Source organism: Malania oleifera, chromosome 1 (assembly GCF_029873635.1).
Source record: "Malania oleifera isolate guangnan ecotype guangnan chromosome 1, ASM2987363v1, whole genome shotgun sequence".
Taxonomy (NCBI): domain Eukaryota; kingdom Viridiplantae; phylum Streptophyta; class Magnoliopsida; order Santalales; family Ximeniaceae; genus Malania; species Malania oleifera.
In genome coordinates, this window is record NC_080417.1 from 141,662,653 (window position 1) to 141,677,960 (window position 15,308).

Here is a 15,308-nt window from a genome sequence, read left to right on the forward strand (position 1 = left end):
AGGAGGAGGTAGTGCCCATGCGAGTGGTAGTAATGGAGCAAGGCCCTCGAGTGCAGGCGGGACTGATTCTGATGCAGTACTACGAAGTGTGGCTCAGCTGGTTATGGCTGAGATCACTAGGAGCTCTAGGGAGCATGGAGGCCCATCTATAGGCCATAGGTGCACAATAGAGAAGTTTACTAAGATGAATCCTCCGACATTTTCAGGAGGAGTTGATCCTATAGCTACTGAGAATTGGATGCAGGAGATCGAGAAAGTTATGGTTGTATTACAGTGTATGGAGGAACAAAGGGTCCTCTTCGCCACCTATAAACTGACAGGGGAAGCTGAGAGGTGGTGGACTACCGTTAGACTTTTGGAGCAGCAGAGGACGACGCCGATAGCGATGACATGGGACCGATTTAAAGAATTATTCTTTGACAGATATTTTCCATCTACTGTCAGGGAAGCTAAAGTGGAAGAGTTCTTGAGTCTGAAGTAGGGACAGTTATCGGTCCAGCAGTATGCGGTGCAATTTATAGAGCTCTCTCGCTTCGCTCCGTATATTGTTCTTGGTGAGATAAAGAAGGCGAGACAGTTTGACAGAGGATTGAGGAGAGGCATATACAACCAGGTGGTAGTGCTAAAGATACAAGACTTTGTTGAGTTAGTCGATAGAGTAGCTTTGGCAGAGGTTAGTGAGCATATGGATGTAGAGGAACAGGGACAGAAGAAGAGATCTACATCTTCAGGCTACCAGCAGGGTCCTAGGTTGGGTCAGTCGAGGAAAGGAAACTACTGCAGAGGGCGGAGGCAGGAGGCTGGGCATCATGAGGTTTAGATAGTGCAGAATCCTCCTGTTTGTTAGACTTGTGGGAGGAGACACTGGGGAGAATGTTGAGTAGGGAGAGCTGTCTGCTATCACTGTGGTAGACAGGGACATCTAGTGCGAGATTGCCCTACACCACCAGATGCTACTCCTGCTCCTAGACCGTATCGAGGAGGCTATCAGGTGCATGTGGAGGCCAGCAGAGGAATATGGCTCCAGCTAGATTTTTCTCTTTGACACCAGGTGATGCTGAGATAGCCGGCGACGTGGTGACAAGTAGGTTTAGCATGCTTTATTTTAAAGTTATTGTATTATTTGATTCAGGAGCCACACATTTGTTCGTGTCCATGGGGTGTATTAAATTGTGTGGGGAAGAAACACAACTGTTAGATACTGAATTATTAGTGACTACACCGACCGGGACAGCAGTGAGGTGTAGTAGGGTATTCTAGGGTTGTCCAGTGGCTATTCGAGGGAAAATTTTGTCTACCGATCTGATAGTGCTAGACATGCATGGGTTCGATGTAATGTTCAGTATGTATTGGTTGGCAGCCAATTACGCCAGCATAGATTGTCGTTTAAAGGAAATAATATTCAGACCTCCAGGAAAACTAGAATTTAGGTTTATAGGGTCGCGAGTGCAATTTCGCCCCAGTTAGTTTCAGTTATTCAGGCAAGGAGACTGCTGCTAAGTGGTTGTCAAGGATTTATGGCATTTGTGAAGGAAATGACAGGAAATGAATTGAAGCTCACTAGTATGCTAGTAGTAAGGGAATTTACTGATGTCTTTCTAGATGAGTTACCCGGCATGCCACCTGATCGAAAGGTAGATTTTCCTATTAATCTGCTTCCAGGTATAGCGCTGATCTCTAAAGCACCTTAGCAAATGGAGTCAATAGAATTTACAGAATTAAAGAATCAGTTGCAAGATTTGCTTGGCAAAGATTTTATACGATCTAGTGTATCTCCGTGGGGAGCTTCAGTTCTATTTTTGAAGAAGAAAGACGGGACTATGAGGATGTGTATAGATTATAAGGAGATTAATAAAGTGACAATCAAGAACAAGTATCCTCTACCCTGTATAGATGATTTATTTGACCAGCTCCAGGGTATACGGGTGTATTCTAAGATTGACCTCAGATCAGGCTATCATCAAGTGAAAGTGAAAACAGAGGATGTATCGAAGACGAATTTCAGGACCAAATATGGGCATTATGAATTTCTTGTTATGCCGTTTAGTTTGACGAATGCTCCTGTGGTATTTATGGACTTGATGAATAGTTCCACCAATACTTAGACCCGTTTGTTGTTGTTTTCATTGATGATGTACTGGTCTATTTGAGGAGCTAAGAGGAGTATGAGATGCACTTAAGACAAGTTTTACGGACGCTTAGGGAAAAACATCAGATTTTAGGAATTAAAGTACAGGCATATCACGGCACCAGTGCTGATCATCCCATCAGGGGGTAAAGGTTATGTTATCTACAGTGATGCATCCTTGAAGGGATTTGACTGTGTATTGATGCAGCATAGAAGAGTAGTAGCATATGCTTCCAGACAGTTGAAAGAATATGAAAGGAACTACCCTAACCATGATCTTGAATTGGCTGTAGTAGTACAAGCATTGTAGATTTGGAGGCATTATTTGTACAGCGAATGATGTGAATCTCCAACCATAAATGTAATGACCTGAATAATAATAATGGTATTTAAATAGAAAGGAAGGGAAATGGAAACAATAACAGAAAGAGGCAGCCAACTGAAGTGTTCGTCGACGACGTTGCACTTTGGGATGCAATGACCAAGGAAATTTATCAGGTCCTTATTGACAAACACAAGGGATTCATCGACGAGGGTACAAGAGGGCCTCGTCGACGAAGACTAGTTTCGTTGACAAGAAGATATCGAGAGAGAATTTTTGGAAGTCTGAAATTCATCGACGAAGGTGCAGGTTTGTCGATGAACTTTTTACAGGACTTGTCGATGAGGTGACGTGTCTCGTCGACAAATTTGGCCCTTTAAATAGAAAAACCTTGGATTTTTAACGCAGAAAATAAAAAATCTCTCTCTTTCTCTCTCTCTCTCTCTCTCTCTCTCTCTCTCTCTCTCCCTATGATTTCTCTCTCCTCTCTCTTCGATTTCGGCTCCGTCGTTCACCGGATCAATGATCTGAGGCTACCATGACGCTCTTGAGGAAGTTCGCTCCAAATCGAGCGGATCGTTGGTGGAAGCGAGTTGAAACTCATCCCTAAGTTGAGGTAAGACTTTTTATGCCAAATTTGATATTTTCGCAGTTATAAGAAATGATACTCACGTGAAAATACTGAAATTTAGTTATGAGAGTTATTATTTTTAGGGAGTTGAACGGGGAACCCTACGAGTGCAGGACCAGAGAATTTTAGGGGGTTTCTTTCTAGTGTCAGGTAAGGGAATAAACTAAAGCAGTTATTTTCCACGCGTATTATTATTATTTATCAGTAAATTAATTTTCAGAGAAACATGTATTATATTTGAATATTATTGAGAAAATGCATGTTTGGGAAAATACTACTGTTATACAGGAAATGTAATTTTAGAATGAAATGTACGAATATACTCAACTATGTGTGACATGAATATTATTTTTCATGAAAATTATTATGATATGGTAATTTTACGAGTAAAACCTGTTTTTAGGAATATGAAATAATAGAGTACATAATGATGTTGAAAATACATGATAATTGATATATTATTCAGAATGATATGTTTTGACTCTACGAGTCCAATCTTGTTTTGATAATGACAAATCACTTGATATTTGATATGTGCATTGAGTTTGTGAACATGACTTACACTAAGCATGCACGGAAAGTCAACAAATCTTGGCAAGATCCATGGAACTCAAAGAGTACGGGAATCAAGATGCAAACGGCAAAGTTCAAAAATATCTTGGGAAAGGGTATTTAGAACTCATGTATTTACATTTTCATATGATTTAATTTGAGGCTCATTATAACTTAGAATGACTTTAGGATTCATGCATTTCATGTACATCATTAAGAAACTCTCATGGACCTTGAAATGTTTTCAAAATCATGAAAAATATGTTTTATGAAAGACCCAAGAAAAGGAGCCAAGCAAATTTTTAGTTAGAAATGAAAATTTGAGAAATAGGGACTTCGGTCGCCTGAACTCAAACCTCAGTAGCCTGAAGAATTTCTTCGGTTGCCTGAAGATTAAGTTTAGTCACCTGAAAAATTAAATGGAGAAGATAGAACCTGGCCAAGGCTCTTCGGTCGCCTGACCTTGGAACCTCAGGCGCCTGAAGTTGACACTTCAGGAGCCTGAAGTTGACACTTCAAGAGCCTGAAGTTGAGTTGGGTTGCCTGAACTCGCGGGAAAGCCTAAAAATCAGTTCTTTATTAAAAAGACACGCGAAGTATCTTATTGATCCAACGGCTAAGATTAATTCTAAGGGTAATATACTATATATTATGAATATCTAAACCCTAGAAAAAAGAAAAGAAAAGGGAAGATATACAACAAGGAAAATATACATCTCATTGCAAGACTTGAACCCTAGAGCTGATTTTTTGCACTTCAATCTTCTTCCATCTTCTTTGGGCAAATCTCTACTGAAATCAAAAGGGCATTTGTTCATCCAACTAAACTTTAATTCAGTATTAAGGTTTGATCTTTCAAGTTATTACTCTTCAAGAACCTCTCACTTCTTTACGTGTTTATCATTAGAAAGAGGTTTTGATCTTAAGTGTGTATTCACATATAAAAACTGATTTTTGAAAAGATCATGTTTTGAGAAAAACTTGTTAGCTTGGTTAATTGAGTTGTGATTCAAGAAGTATATAAACACATATATATACATTGTTCATAGGGCTTCTTATTGAAAAACCTACTTTGATTAAAATATTGGAACTTGAAAGAAGCTTTGTAATTTTGATTGAGTTCGTATTCAAGACAAAGATTTTGTCAACTAGTTCACTTCAAATATGCTTGTGCATCTTTACAAAGTGAATCAAGAACCCTAATATACTCCAAAGCATTGCAAATATTTCTTTACTTGGGAGTTTTTAATAAAAAAGGCTTTGTGTGTTGAAGCATATCATACATAAAACGATTGTATCGTTTTTCATACATTCACGAGCTTCAAGTTATATCATATGTTAATGTACTAGGAAATTGAATTGTACTCACAAGCTTTTGTTAGAAGCATTGTTTTGAGTGTTATTTTCAGATTTTATTGTAAACACAGTTCGGGTTGTGAACCGGGTGTGAGGAGGAAGTTGTACCTCTTGTGAGCAGCGGATAAGGAGGGAACTGTACCTCTTGTAAGCAGCGGTTTGTAAGGGAAGCTCTGTCCCACTTTAAGGAGCAGGGTTTTTAGTGAATCCTTGAGTGGTTGCTCAAGGCGAGGACGTAGGCTAAGTCAGTTGAACCTCGTAAAAATCGCGTTTTTCTTTTCTCTTCTTTATACTCTTTATTTTCCGCGTTATATTTAAATTGAGTATATTGCATGCATAGATAGGATTGCCACACACATACATAATTGAGCAACAAGAAGTAGTTGGTAAATTTATAAGAAGTGTGTAAAAGGAAATTAAGTGGATTAATTTTTGTTAATATCCAATTCACCCCCCCTCTTGAGATTACACCATAATCAACAATATGTATGAGATATTCAGCGCAAGGCCGTGATTGATAGCTGGTGCGAGGCAATGTTTTACGTATAATATCGGCATGAGGCTGTATTCATGAAATGTTCAGCGCAAGGCCATATTTATGAATTTATAGAAAATGCTATCAATCCATTTATCTTAAATGCTATATTATCATGTATTATATATTATTAGAACCCGGATGTTAATTTAGTTCAGTTCAGGAGCACGGTACCGTAGCTTATAGATTAGATATCTATGTTCAAATTGGTGCTAATCATCCCACGAGGGGGTGGGAGATGGATAGTCAATATGGCTTTCAGTGTAGAGTTGTAGACGTCCACCTGGCAGTACGGACCAGGGTGTGGCGGGCCCATCGTACTTACAGACATTTTTGACTCGGTAGTGGTCGACCAGCCATTGTCGAGTCCCTCCTTCGGGCTGCACAACCCGTAATGGGGGGTAATACATGACATCAACTAGCTATTCATCCTGGGTATGTTTTCAGTATTATCAGCTATACTGGACATTTTATGAACTATATGATTTATTAGAAAATATGAAGGTAAATGATTATTCCATATGTTATGATTAATATTTACAGATATATGAAATGTACTGTATATGTATAATTGCATTATATGTTCATGTCGCCACACAGTTGTATTTAGTTTATTTTCCCTCACTGAGAAGTGTCTCACCCCCGAACATTAAATAATTTTCAAGAAACCCAAGAGAACCGGCGGATCGAGGCCGCCATTGAGATAGTGTAAGCTCTACTGTGCTAGGAGGGTAAGTTTTGATCTAGGAGCCATAGATTGGATTGGTGGGTTCCTAGATATGAATATATATTTTGTATTTTTGGAGATTGTATATAAACACAAATATTTGGGAATGTAGTTAACTCTGGAATTTGGATTTTATGGTTATGAAAATGTGATTTAAATTTACTGCTGCTTAGGTTTCCGCTGTGAATGACAGGTGTCCCTGATACCCACGGGTTCGGGTTGACTTTGTTGTTAATTATGTTTTATTATATGAATATTTAAGCAGGTCGTTACAATAAAAGTCTAAAAATACTTTTTCACTCAGAAGGAACTGAACATGAGGCAGAGAAGGTGGTCAGAGCTTATTAAAGATTTTGATTATACCATCAGTTATCACCTAGGGAAAGCAAACGTGGTAGCTGATGCGTTGAGTAGGATGTTTGTGGGACTAGTGCTGGAAGCTATTGAGATTTAGTATCTAATCATGATGGATCTAGAGAGACTCGACATAGAATTGGTTGAGAGTGATCCTCAAGAATGTATTGCCAGTTTAGTGGTGCAGCCTACTCTACAAGAAAGGATTAAAGTTGCTCAGAAAGATGATCCAGGATTAGCAGAGGTAATGATCAAAGTACATAATGGCCAAGGAAAGGAATTCTGTATTAGAGATGACAAACCTTTGTGGTTCCGTTCCAGATTATGTGTTCATGCCGATGCTGATATTAGGAAGACCATCTTAGAGGAGGCTCATAGATCTTTGTACACAATTCATCCCGGTAGTACGAAGATGTACAGAGATCTGCTAGAGTCTTACTGGTGGAGTGGTATGAAGAGAGAAATTGCCGAATATGTAGCACAATGTTTGACGTGCCAATAGATAAAAGCTGAGTACCAGAGGCCAACAGATCAGTTGCAACCACTTTTTATCCTAGAGTGGAAATGGGATCACATAGCTATGGATTTTGTTACAGGGCTGCCATCGGCATTACATGACCAAAATGTCATTTTCATGATTGTAGATCATTTGACTAAGACCGCCCATTTCCTTCCTATCAAGATCAACTATTCCCTAAATCACTTGGCAGAGATTTATATTCAAGAGATAGTCCATTCTCACAGAGTGCCAATATCTATAGTGTCAAATCGGGACTCGCGTTTCACGTCACGATTTTGGAGGAGCTTGCAGGAAGCTCTAGGGTCTCAGTTATCTTTTAGTATGACATTCCATCCTCAGTCAGATGGGCAGACTGATAGGACGATCTAGATATTAGAATATATGCTTTGAGCATGTGTGCTGGATTTTGGGGGTAGTTGGACTCAATTCATGCCACTAGTGAAATTTGCATACAATAACAGTTATCAAACTAGCATTGACATGACATCGTTTGAGGCGCTCTATGGTAGGAGATGTCATTCTCCTTTATATTGGGATGAGATGGGTAAGCGGCATATTATGGGACCAGAGTTAGTACAACAAGCATATGATAAGGTTCGACTCATTAGGGATAGAATCAGTGTAGCCCAGAGCCGACAAAAGAGTTATGCTGATAACTGCCATAGGGAATTAATGTTTGATGTTGGTAACCATGTGTTTTTGAAAATAGTTCCATTAAAAGGGGTTGTGATATTTGGGAAGAAAAGTAAACTTAGCCCTAGGTTTATTGGCCCATTTGAGGTTCTAGAGAAAGTGTGGCCGGTTGCCTACAGGTTAGTTTTACCACCTGTATTGTCTAGGATGCATGACTTATTTCACGTTTCCATGTTAAGGAAATACGTTTCGGATCCTCCTCATGTAATCAGCTATGGTGAATTAGAGTTCAGTGATTCACTAGTTTGTGAGGAGGTACCAGTACAGATTCTGGACAGGAAGGAGCAGGGATTGCGTAATAAGAAGATTCCTCTAATAAAAATTTTGTGGAGAAATCACACAATAGAAGAAGCTTCTTGGGAACTCGAGGAACAGATAAGGAAAATATACCCACAATTGTTCCATGGAGTTCAGTTATAATCAAGGAAACTGTAAGTGATTGTGTAATATTTCTTTTGCATGTACATGTAGTAGTTTAGTTAGTAGGTATTTTTTTTTTAGTTTTGGGGGAAATTTTATTTTACATATGTAATCTCCCAGGACATGGAATGTAACCACGGTATTCCTCCGCCATAAGTGAGGGTAGGTAATAAAATAAGTAGACCGTTTTGCCTTTATGGGATGATGAATCATATGGATAGTAAATTTCGAGGACGAAATTTTATAAGGAGGGGAGAATGTAGTGACCCGGAGAAATTATGGTATTTAGATAATGAAAGAAGGGAGAAAAGGAAATTGTATTTTAATTTTTGAACAAGGTCTCGTCGACGAACAAAGGGGATTCATCGACGAGCACACATGAGGGGCTTGTCGACTGGGACGTGTCTCGTTGACGAGAAGATACCAAGAGGATATATCTTAGTTCTGAATTTTGTCGACGAGGGTAAGTATTCGTCGAAGAATTTCCTTCTTGACCTCGTCGACGAAATGACGTGGCTCATCGATGAAGGCCAATGTATAAATAACCTAAACTTCATTTTTCAGCTGAAAATTCATGTACAAACCTCTCTTTCTCTCTCCTCTTTGGTTCCCCACCCTTCTCTCTAAGGTTTTTGGGTCCGTTCTTCGCCGAATCGACAATCCAAAGTCGCCACGACACTCCGGGGGAAGTTTTCTTCAAGTCAGTTAGAGTGGATCGTCGGTGGAGCTAGCTTGGACTTCATCCCAAGTTTAGGGTAAGACTTTTTTTTTTTTTAGTATTTGACTCTCCTATAGTTGTAGAAATTGTAGTAGTCAAGAAAATACTGAAATTTTGTTCTGGGAGATGTTGATTTCAGGGTGTTGTGCGGGGAACCCTGCGGGTGTGGGGCTGGTTTATTTTATGGGCTTTTCAGGAATTAGGAAGGGGATAAACTAAGGTAGTTGTTTTCATGAAAATATATGTATAATTTTACAGCATTTAATTTCAAGAATATATATATTAGCATTATGTTTGGAAAATACTGTTGTAAATAATGATATGATTTAAATATGAGTAACATCTATTTTTGAGTAGCATGAGTAAAATTTATTTTGGTTTACTATTTTTGGGAAATGTTTAAATGATACAAAGTTTTTATATTATATGTCGGCGTACAGGCCGAAAGTTTTATAATGATATACTGGCGTACAGGCTGAGGGTTTTCTTATTTGATATGCTGGCGTACGGGTTGAGCCTTCTATATGATATGTAATATGGCGTATGGGCCATGATTGATAAAATACGAAATACCGACCTAAGGGCCGAAGGATGATATTGAATTGACAATTATTATTATGAAATATCTATGCATCACAATTTGAAAATATGTTATATGTTATCAGAACCTAGTTGGCTTGGTTTAGGCTTACACGAGTACGGTACCGTAACTATATGATCACGATAATGATATGTTAGTGCTACCGCTAACCGTATGGGGCAGTGGGAGAATGGCAGTCGATGTGGTTTATTGTAGTGTTGGCGCCCCTGGTGTATGAACCAGTAGAGGTAGACCCGTCGTACTTACAAACTTTTGCTTTTGATTCGGCAATGGTAGGCCAGCAATTGTCAGGTCCCGCATTTGGTCTGCACAACCAAGTCATACAGGGGTAAGACGTGATGCCAGCCATCTAACCTTCCAGGATGTTTATTATTATTATTATTATATGAAATGAAATATGTTTATGGAAATTCAGTATATTCCACCATGATATGATTATATACATGTTTTTCCCAAATATGACATAGATAATTGTACCACGTATGTTATGTACGATTATATGTATAACACGGAAATACTCATGTTATCACACACTGGTATTAGTTTATCTTCCCTTACTAATAAGTGTCTCATTCCAAATTATATGAACATTTTATGAGCCCCATATGGAAGAGTGGATAAAGCTCTGCAGCACTAGTGTTTGATAGTCCTACCTTACCTGCAGGGTAAGTACTTGCTAGGGTCAGATGAATTTTTGGATGGCGACCCTAGGACTATTTTGGATATTTTGAGATGTGTATATTTATATGATGGTTGTAGTAAACTCTGGTATTGTGTTTAATGGTATTTAGATTTGTAAATGATTTCACGTTTCTTATTGCTTAGGTAATGGTGAAGAATTTCAGTTTACCCTTGGGTCCAGGTGGATTATAGTTTACTAGGATATTATTATTATTATGTGGAAAAAATAAAATCTATATGATATATTAGTCAAGTCGTTACAGGGTGAGCGCTGCAAGTATTATTTGGGGATCCCTGCAGGTGTAGTTCAAGAAAACAGGTAAAGGGAATAAATTATTATAGTTATTTTGAGAATTACTGATTTAGTTAATACGTGAAAATAAGAATATGTTATTTTTCCTGAAATTATTATGATATGAATATCAGATAAAATTGTGTGGCATATGACTTATATTGAATTTTTGTATTTTGGTATTTGAAATATAAGAGGTGATGAAAAGTGATAAATATTAATGAGTATTTTTTGAGAAATACTGAAATGTGAAATATTGATATGTGTATGGGAAAAGATTTTGAAATGAAAATATGTTTTATTAAGAAATGTTGAAATACGTGAAACATGATATATACTATTATGAGATGATGAATTGTGCACAAAAAATGATGAGAACATTTTTATTGAGATGAATTTAGATATACTAATATGAGATTAATTGTGAATATTGATATAAGAATATTGAAATGTGAATATTAAAAATGGGAATATTGCAATGTAAATTCTGCACTATGAATATTGAAATGTGGGAATTGAAATGTGAACATTGCAAAGTGTGAAAGCTGCAATGGTATCATTGAAATATGATTGATAAAATACCAATACCACATCTAACTACATAACGTATTAGATCAGAGGGAAGCTACTTGCATGGGCGGGTAGACTTTCCTATTCTCAGGAACTTCGCTGATAAACATGGTTTGCATGCGAATGAGATTGGAAATGGAATTAAAAGCTTGTAAAAGCTTGTGTTTTGTATCTATATGATTATGAACATATATATCAGTGTATTTTTCTTAGATGAATTTATGATTTGAAAAGTAAAATATGTTATTACTGAACTTATATTGGCACACACTATAAATAATTTGTTCCATCTTACTGAGATGTGTCTCACCTGAATTATTAAAACTTTTCAGGGAACAGAGACAGACCAGGGGATAAAACTTCGAGATAGTGTGGAGCGAATACCCTGATATACAAGGTGAGTGTCTGACTAAGGAGGTGTAATTTTCCTAGGGTTGTATTATTTTTGGGTATGATAGAATTGTGTGTATATGTATGTTGATACTCTGGATATTGAATTCTAAATGATATGTACATTATGTCTTCCACTGTTAACCTAATATAAATAAAATTTATGTTTACTCGGTACCCAACACCATCTACATACCACAACACCAACCCTGAGTTCCATCTCTTAGTAATCTGCTAACCTGAATTCTTACTCACTAGGGGTTTAAAAACTACTTCTTTCTGATGACAATTAATACTGGCGTGATTAGTTGCCAACCATTCCATACCCACTATTACATCAAACCCACACATCTCAAACACAATCAGATCTGTTGATAACACTTTCCCCTGAATTTCTATAGGATACCCTCTGAGCACCCTCTAACACCTCAACATTGACCCAGATGGTGTGGCTACTGACAGTTCTCTATCTAATAATTGGGTCTCACTTCCAAATAATTTAACATACGATGTAGATACAAATGAATGAGTAGCACCTGAATCAAATAAAATAATAATGAAATGTGATAAAATAGTAAAAGTACTTGTCACCACATCCGCGGTAGCCTCAGTATCACCCAGCGTCAACGCGTAAACCCTCGTCGGGGCCACATTCCTATGCTATCCTCCACGAGGCGTCTGATAACCTTCTCAATAGGGCCTGGGAGCTAGGACTTGGTCTGGAAGTTCCAAGCATGCATGTGCCATGTGGCCGGGTCTCCCACATCGATAACATACATCTTTCCCTACCCGGCACTCCCCCAAATGACGTCTCCCGCACGTTTGACAAACCGGGACAATCGGCGTACCCTGATTCCCACAAGGTCCTATCATCTACCTCTAATCTCCCCTATCATGAACTCCTCTCCATGGACCCCTATTGGAGCCAGTCTGAAAGCCCTGAGGCACAGGCCTCTTCCTCTGACTCTGAGCCGCTATACCTCTCTGAATACCACTCTCAATGATCGTAACTCTGTCTACAACTTCTGTAAATGTCTAAGCTCTGAAGCCAATCACCTGCTCAAATAAGTTTTGTCTCAGTCCTTCTTCAAACTTCCTTACCTTTCTCTTTTCATCAGGTGCTAGATGCGGAGCAAAACGCGACAACTCGATAAACCGAGCCGCGTATTGAGATACGGTTATCTGCCCCTGTACTAGATGCATAAACTCTACTGCCTTCGCGCTTCGAATGATAATAGGGAAATATCACTCGAAGAACAGTTCCTTGAATCAGACCCACGTCACTGGCACTGGAACCGGCCTCTGCTTCTTTATCAATCGCGTTGATCTCCACCAATGCTTTGCCTCCCTTGTCAACTTAAATGCTGCAAATACTACCTTCTGCTCATCCGTACAACAAAGCACTATCAGCGTCTCTTCGATGTCCTGGACCCAATTCTGAGCTACAATCGGGTCATCTCCTCCAGCAAAGGATGGGGGCTTCATCCACGTAAACTACTCGATCGAATAGCCACGCTCCCCAGAGCTCCTGACCATCTCAGCCATCACCTGCTGAGTGACACTACGCAGTACATCATTTGTATCTCCTCCACCTATGCTGCAAGGTCCTGGCCTGTCCTCCCCAGCATTCGTGCCACTGCTTCCTGGGTCCATCTTGAAACAAAAAACACACTTAAGCACCTTATCTCCTATACAGACCTACACAGAAACCACCACGGTAATCCTGTACCCAGAAATAGAACAAACCTCAAATATTTTTCCTATACTCTGGTATTGCTTCTGCTACACTCTAAAGTCTACAGAACCTAGTAACCTAGGCTCTGATACCAAATTGTAACAACCTACTATTTAACTTGGGGTTTTATATATATATATACTATAACATTTATAATGTTTTGATACCAAAATGTCAACCTAAGCAGCAAGAAGCTGAATTCATATAACCATATCCAAAATATACAATACTAGAGTGCTAAAATGTTCCCAAAATATACATGTACGGATGTTCCCCAAAATACCCTCAACTGGGTTAGGGCTATACAGAAATACTCCAAAAACGTACTCATTATCTACTGACAGGGCACTACTGAGGCCCCTCTATCTGCAAGCTTGGTTTGCTCGCCTACTTGGATCACTTGAAAAATTTTAAAGTAATGGGATGAGCCAACGCTCAGTAAGACGAAATATGCTATTGCTAGTGTGTGGCAAATGAGTTACAATACGATGAAAATCTGTTGCTATATAATCATGTATAACTGAATCTGTAATTACAATACAAGTAATATAAACCATCATCCTTTCCATGTTGCTTAACATATCTATACTTTAGGTTTCTACTCAAAATACTTCTAATGTACATAAGTATATTCTCTGTCTCTGTAAATTTGTATAAGCATAATAATAACAGAAAATTTCACTGTGGATAACTGTGTGTCATGATTTAACCCCTCATGATAGGGTTATGCGGCCCTATAGGCGGGATCTATCCTGGCTGGCCGACCAGGATAAACCACTATACTCCATAGGTCTGATCAGCCCTCCTCAACCCATATATGATGGGGAGTCCATCCACTCATGGGCTCTATACGATCGATCTTTATACCGCATATTATCTGAATAGGTGGTTGAAACTCTATGCTGTATATAGCTACGGTACTGTGCTCTGTAAACTGTATGGTCCAACAGGGTCTGATACTATATAATACATCTTTATAAACAACTATCTGTTTACCATGATTCTGTAATAACTATATAAACCATGACGCTGTAGAAAACTGTATCTATATCAACTGTGTTTCTATAATTAACTATAAATCTATATGTCATGGTACTATAAAACTATATAATCATGGTATTTCTGTAATTGATGTAAAATATATTCACTGTTTGTATATTCTGAAAACATAACACTGAAAAATACTGTGGAACATGTTTCTGTACTATATCTATATTCTCAAGCCACACAGTAATTTTAAAACATATTAAACATACTTGATAAACTATTTATATTTCTTCTGTAAATAATGATTTGGTAGTAACATATAGCGTATAATTCATACTGAAAACATACTAGGATTGTCTAGCATAACATATTTCCCTTACTTGTCCATTAAAAGCCCTTATCGTATACCGGTCTTACCCCCTGCATTGCTTCCTACACGACACCTTTAAAACAACACTCACTAGAATAGAATATCAATATTTCTTTGCCTACATCATTTCCTACAGCTACCAAAAGGTCAAAAATTGACTAAAAGGTCTTGTCCTGAATCTGGGAAGAAATTCAGCTCGATCCCACCGACGATCCGCCCCAGCAGACTTGAATAGAACTCTGCCAGGAGCATTGTGGTGGCCTTAGATCGTCGATCTGGCAACTAACGGGGCCGAAATCAAAGAAATATGGAGGTGGAGCCATATGAGAGAGAGAGAGAGAAGAGAGTTTTAATGTGATTTCTGCGCAAGAAAATGAGTTTAGCACTATTTATACTGCAAGATTCGTCAATGAGCGACGTCACCTCGTCGACGAGTATTGTAGAAAGTTTGTCGATGAACTTGTACCCACGTTGACGAATTTCAGACTTCTAAAAATCCTTCTTGGTATCTTCTCGTCAACGAGATGGGACCTCGTCGACGAGATCCTAAAGAACTCTCGTCGACGAAACCCCTGTGTTCGTTGACGAGGCCTAGGAAATTTCTTGGAATTATCACCTCCAAAATGCAATGTTGTCGACGAATGCGAAGCGTTCGTAGACGAAGTCGGCTGCCTCCTTCTATTACTGTTTTCATTTTCCTCCCTCTTTATTATTTAAATATCATTA

The 15,308-nt window shown here is 38.5% G+C and overlaps 1 protein-coding gene across 1 annotated transcript in view; it reads left to right on the top strand.

The window, feature by feature from the left end:
* Positions 1–1,017: 1,017 nt before the first annotated feature.
* Positions 1,018–15,308, top strand: part of LOC131149410 (G-type lectin S-receptor-like serine/threonine-protein kinase At4g27290) — a 31,074-nt gene continuing 16,783 nt past the window's right edge. The window contains exon 1 of the mRNA XM_058099840.1: positions 1,018–1,084. Coding sequence (XP_057955823.1) covers positions 1,018–1,084 — 67 coding nt within the window. The remainder of the gene's footprint in view (positions 1,085–15,308) is intronic.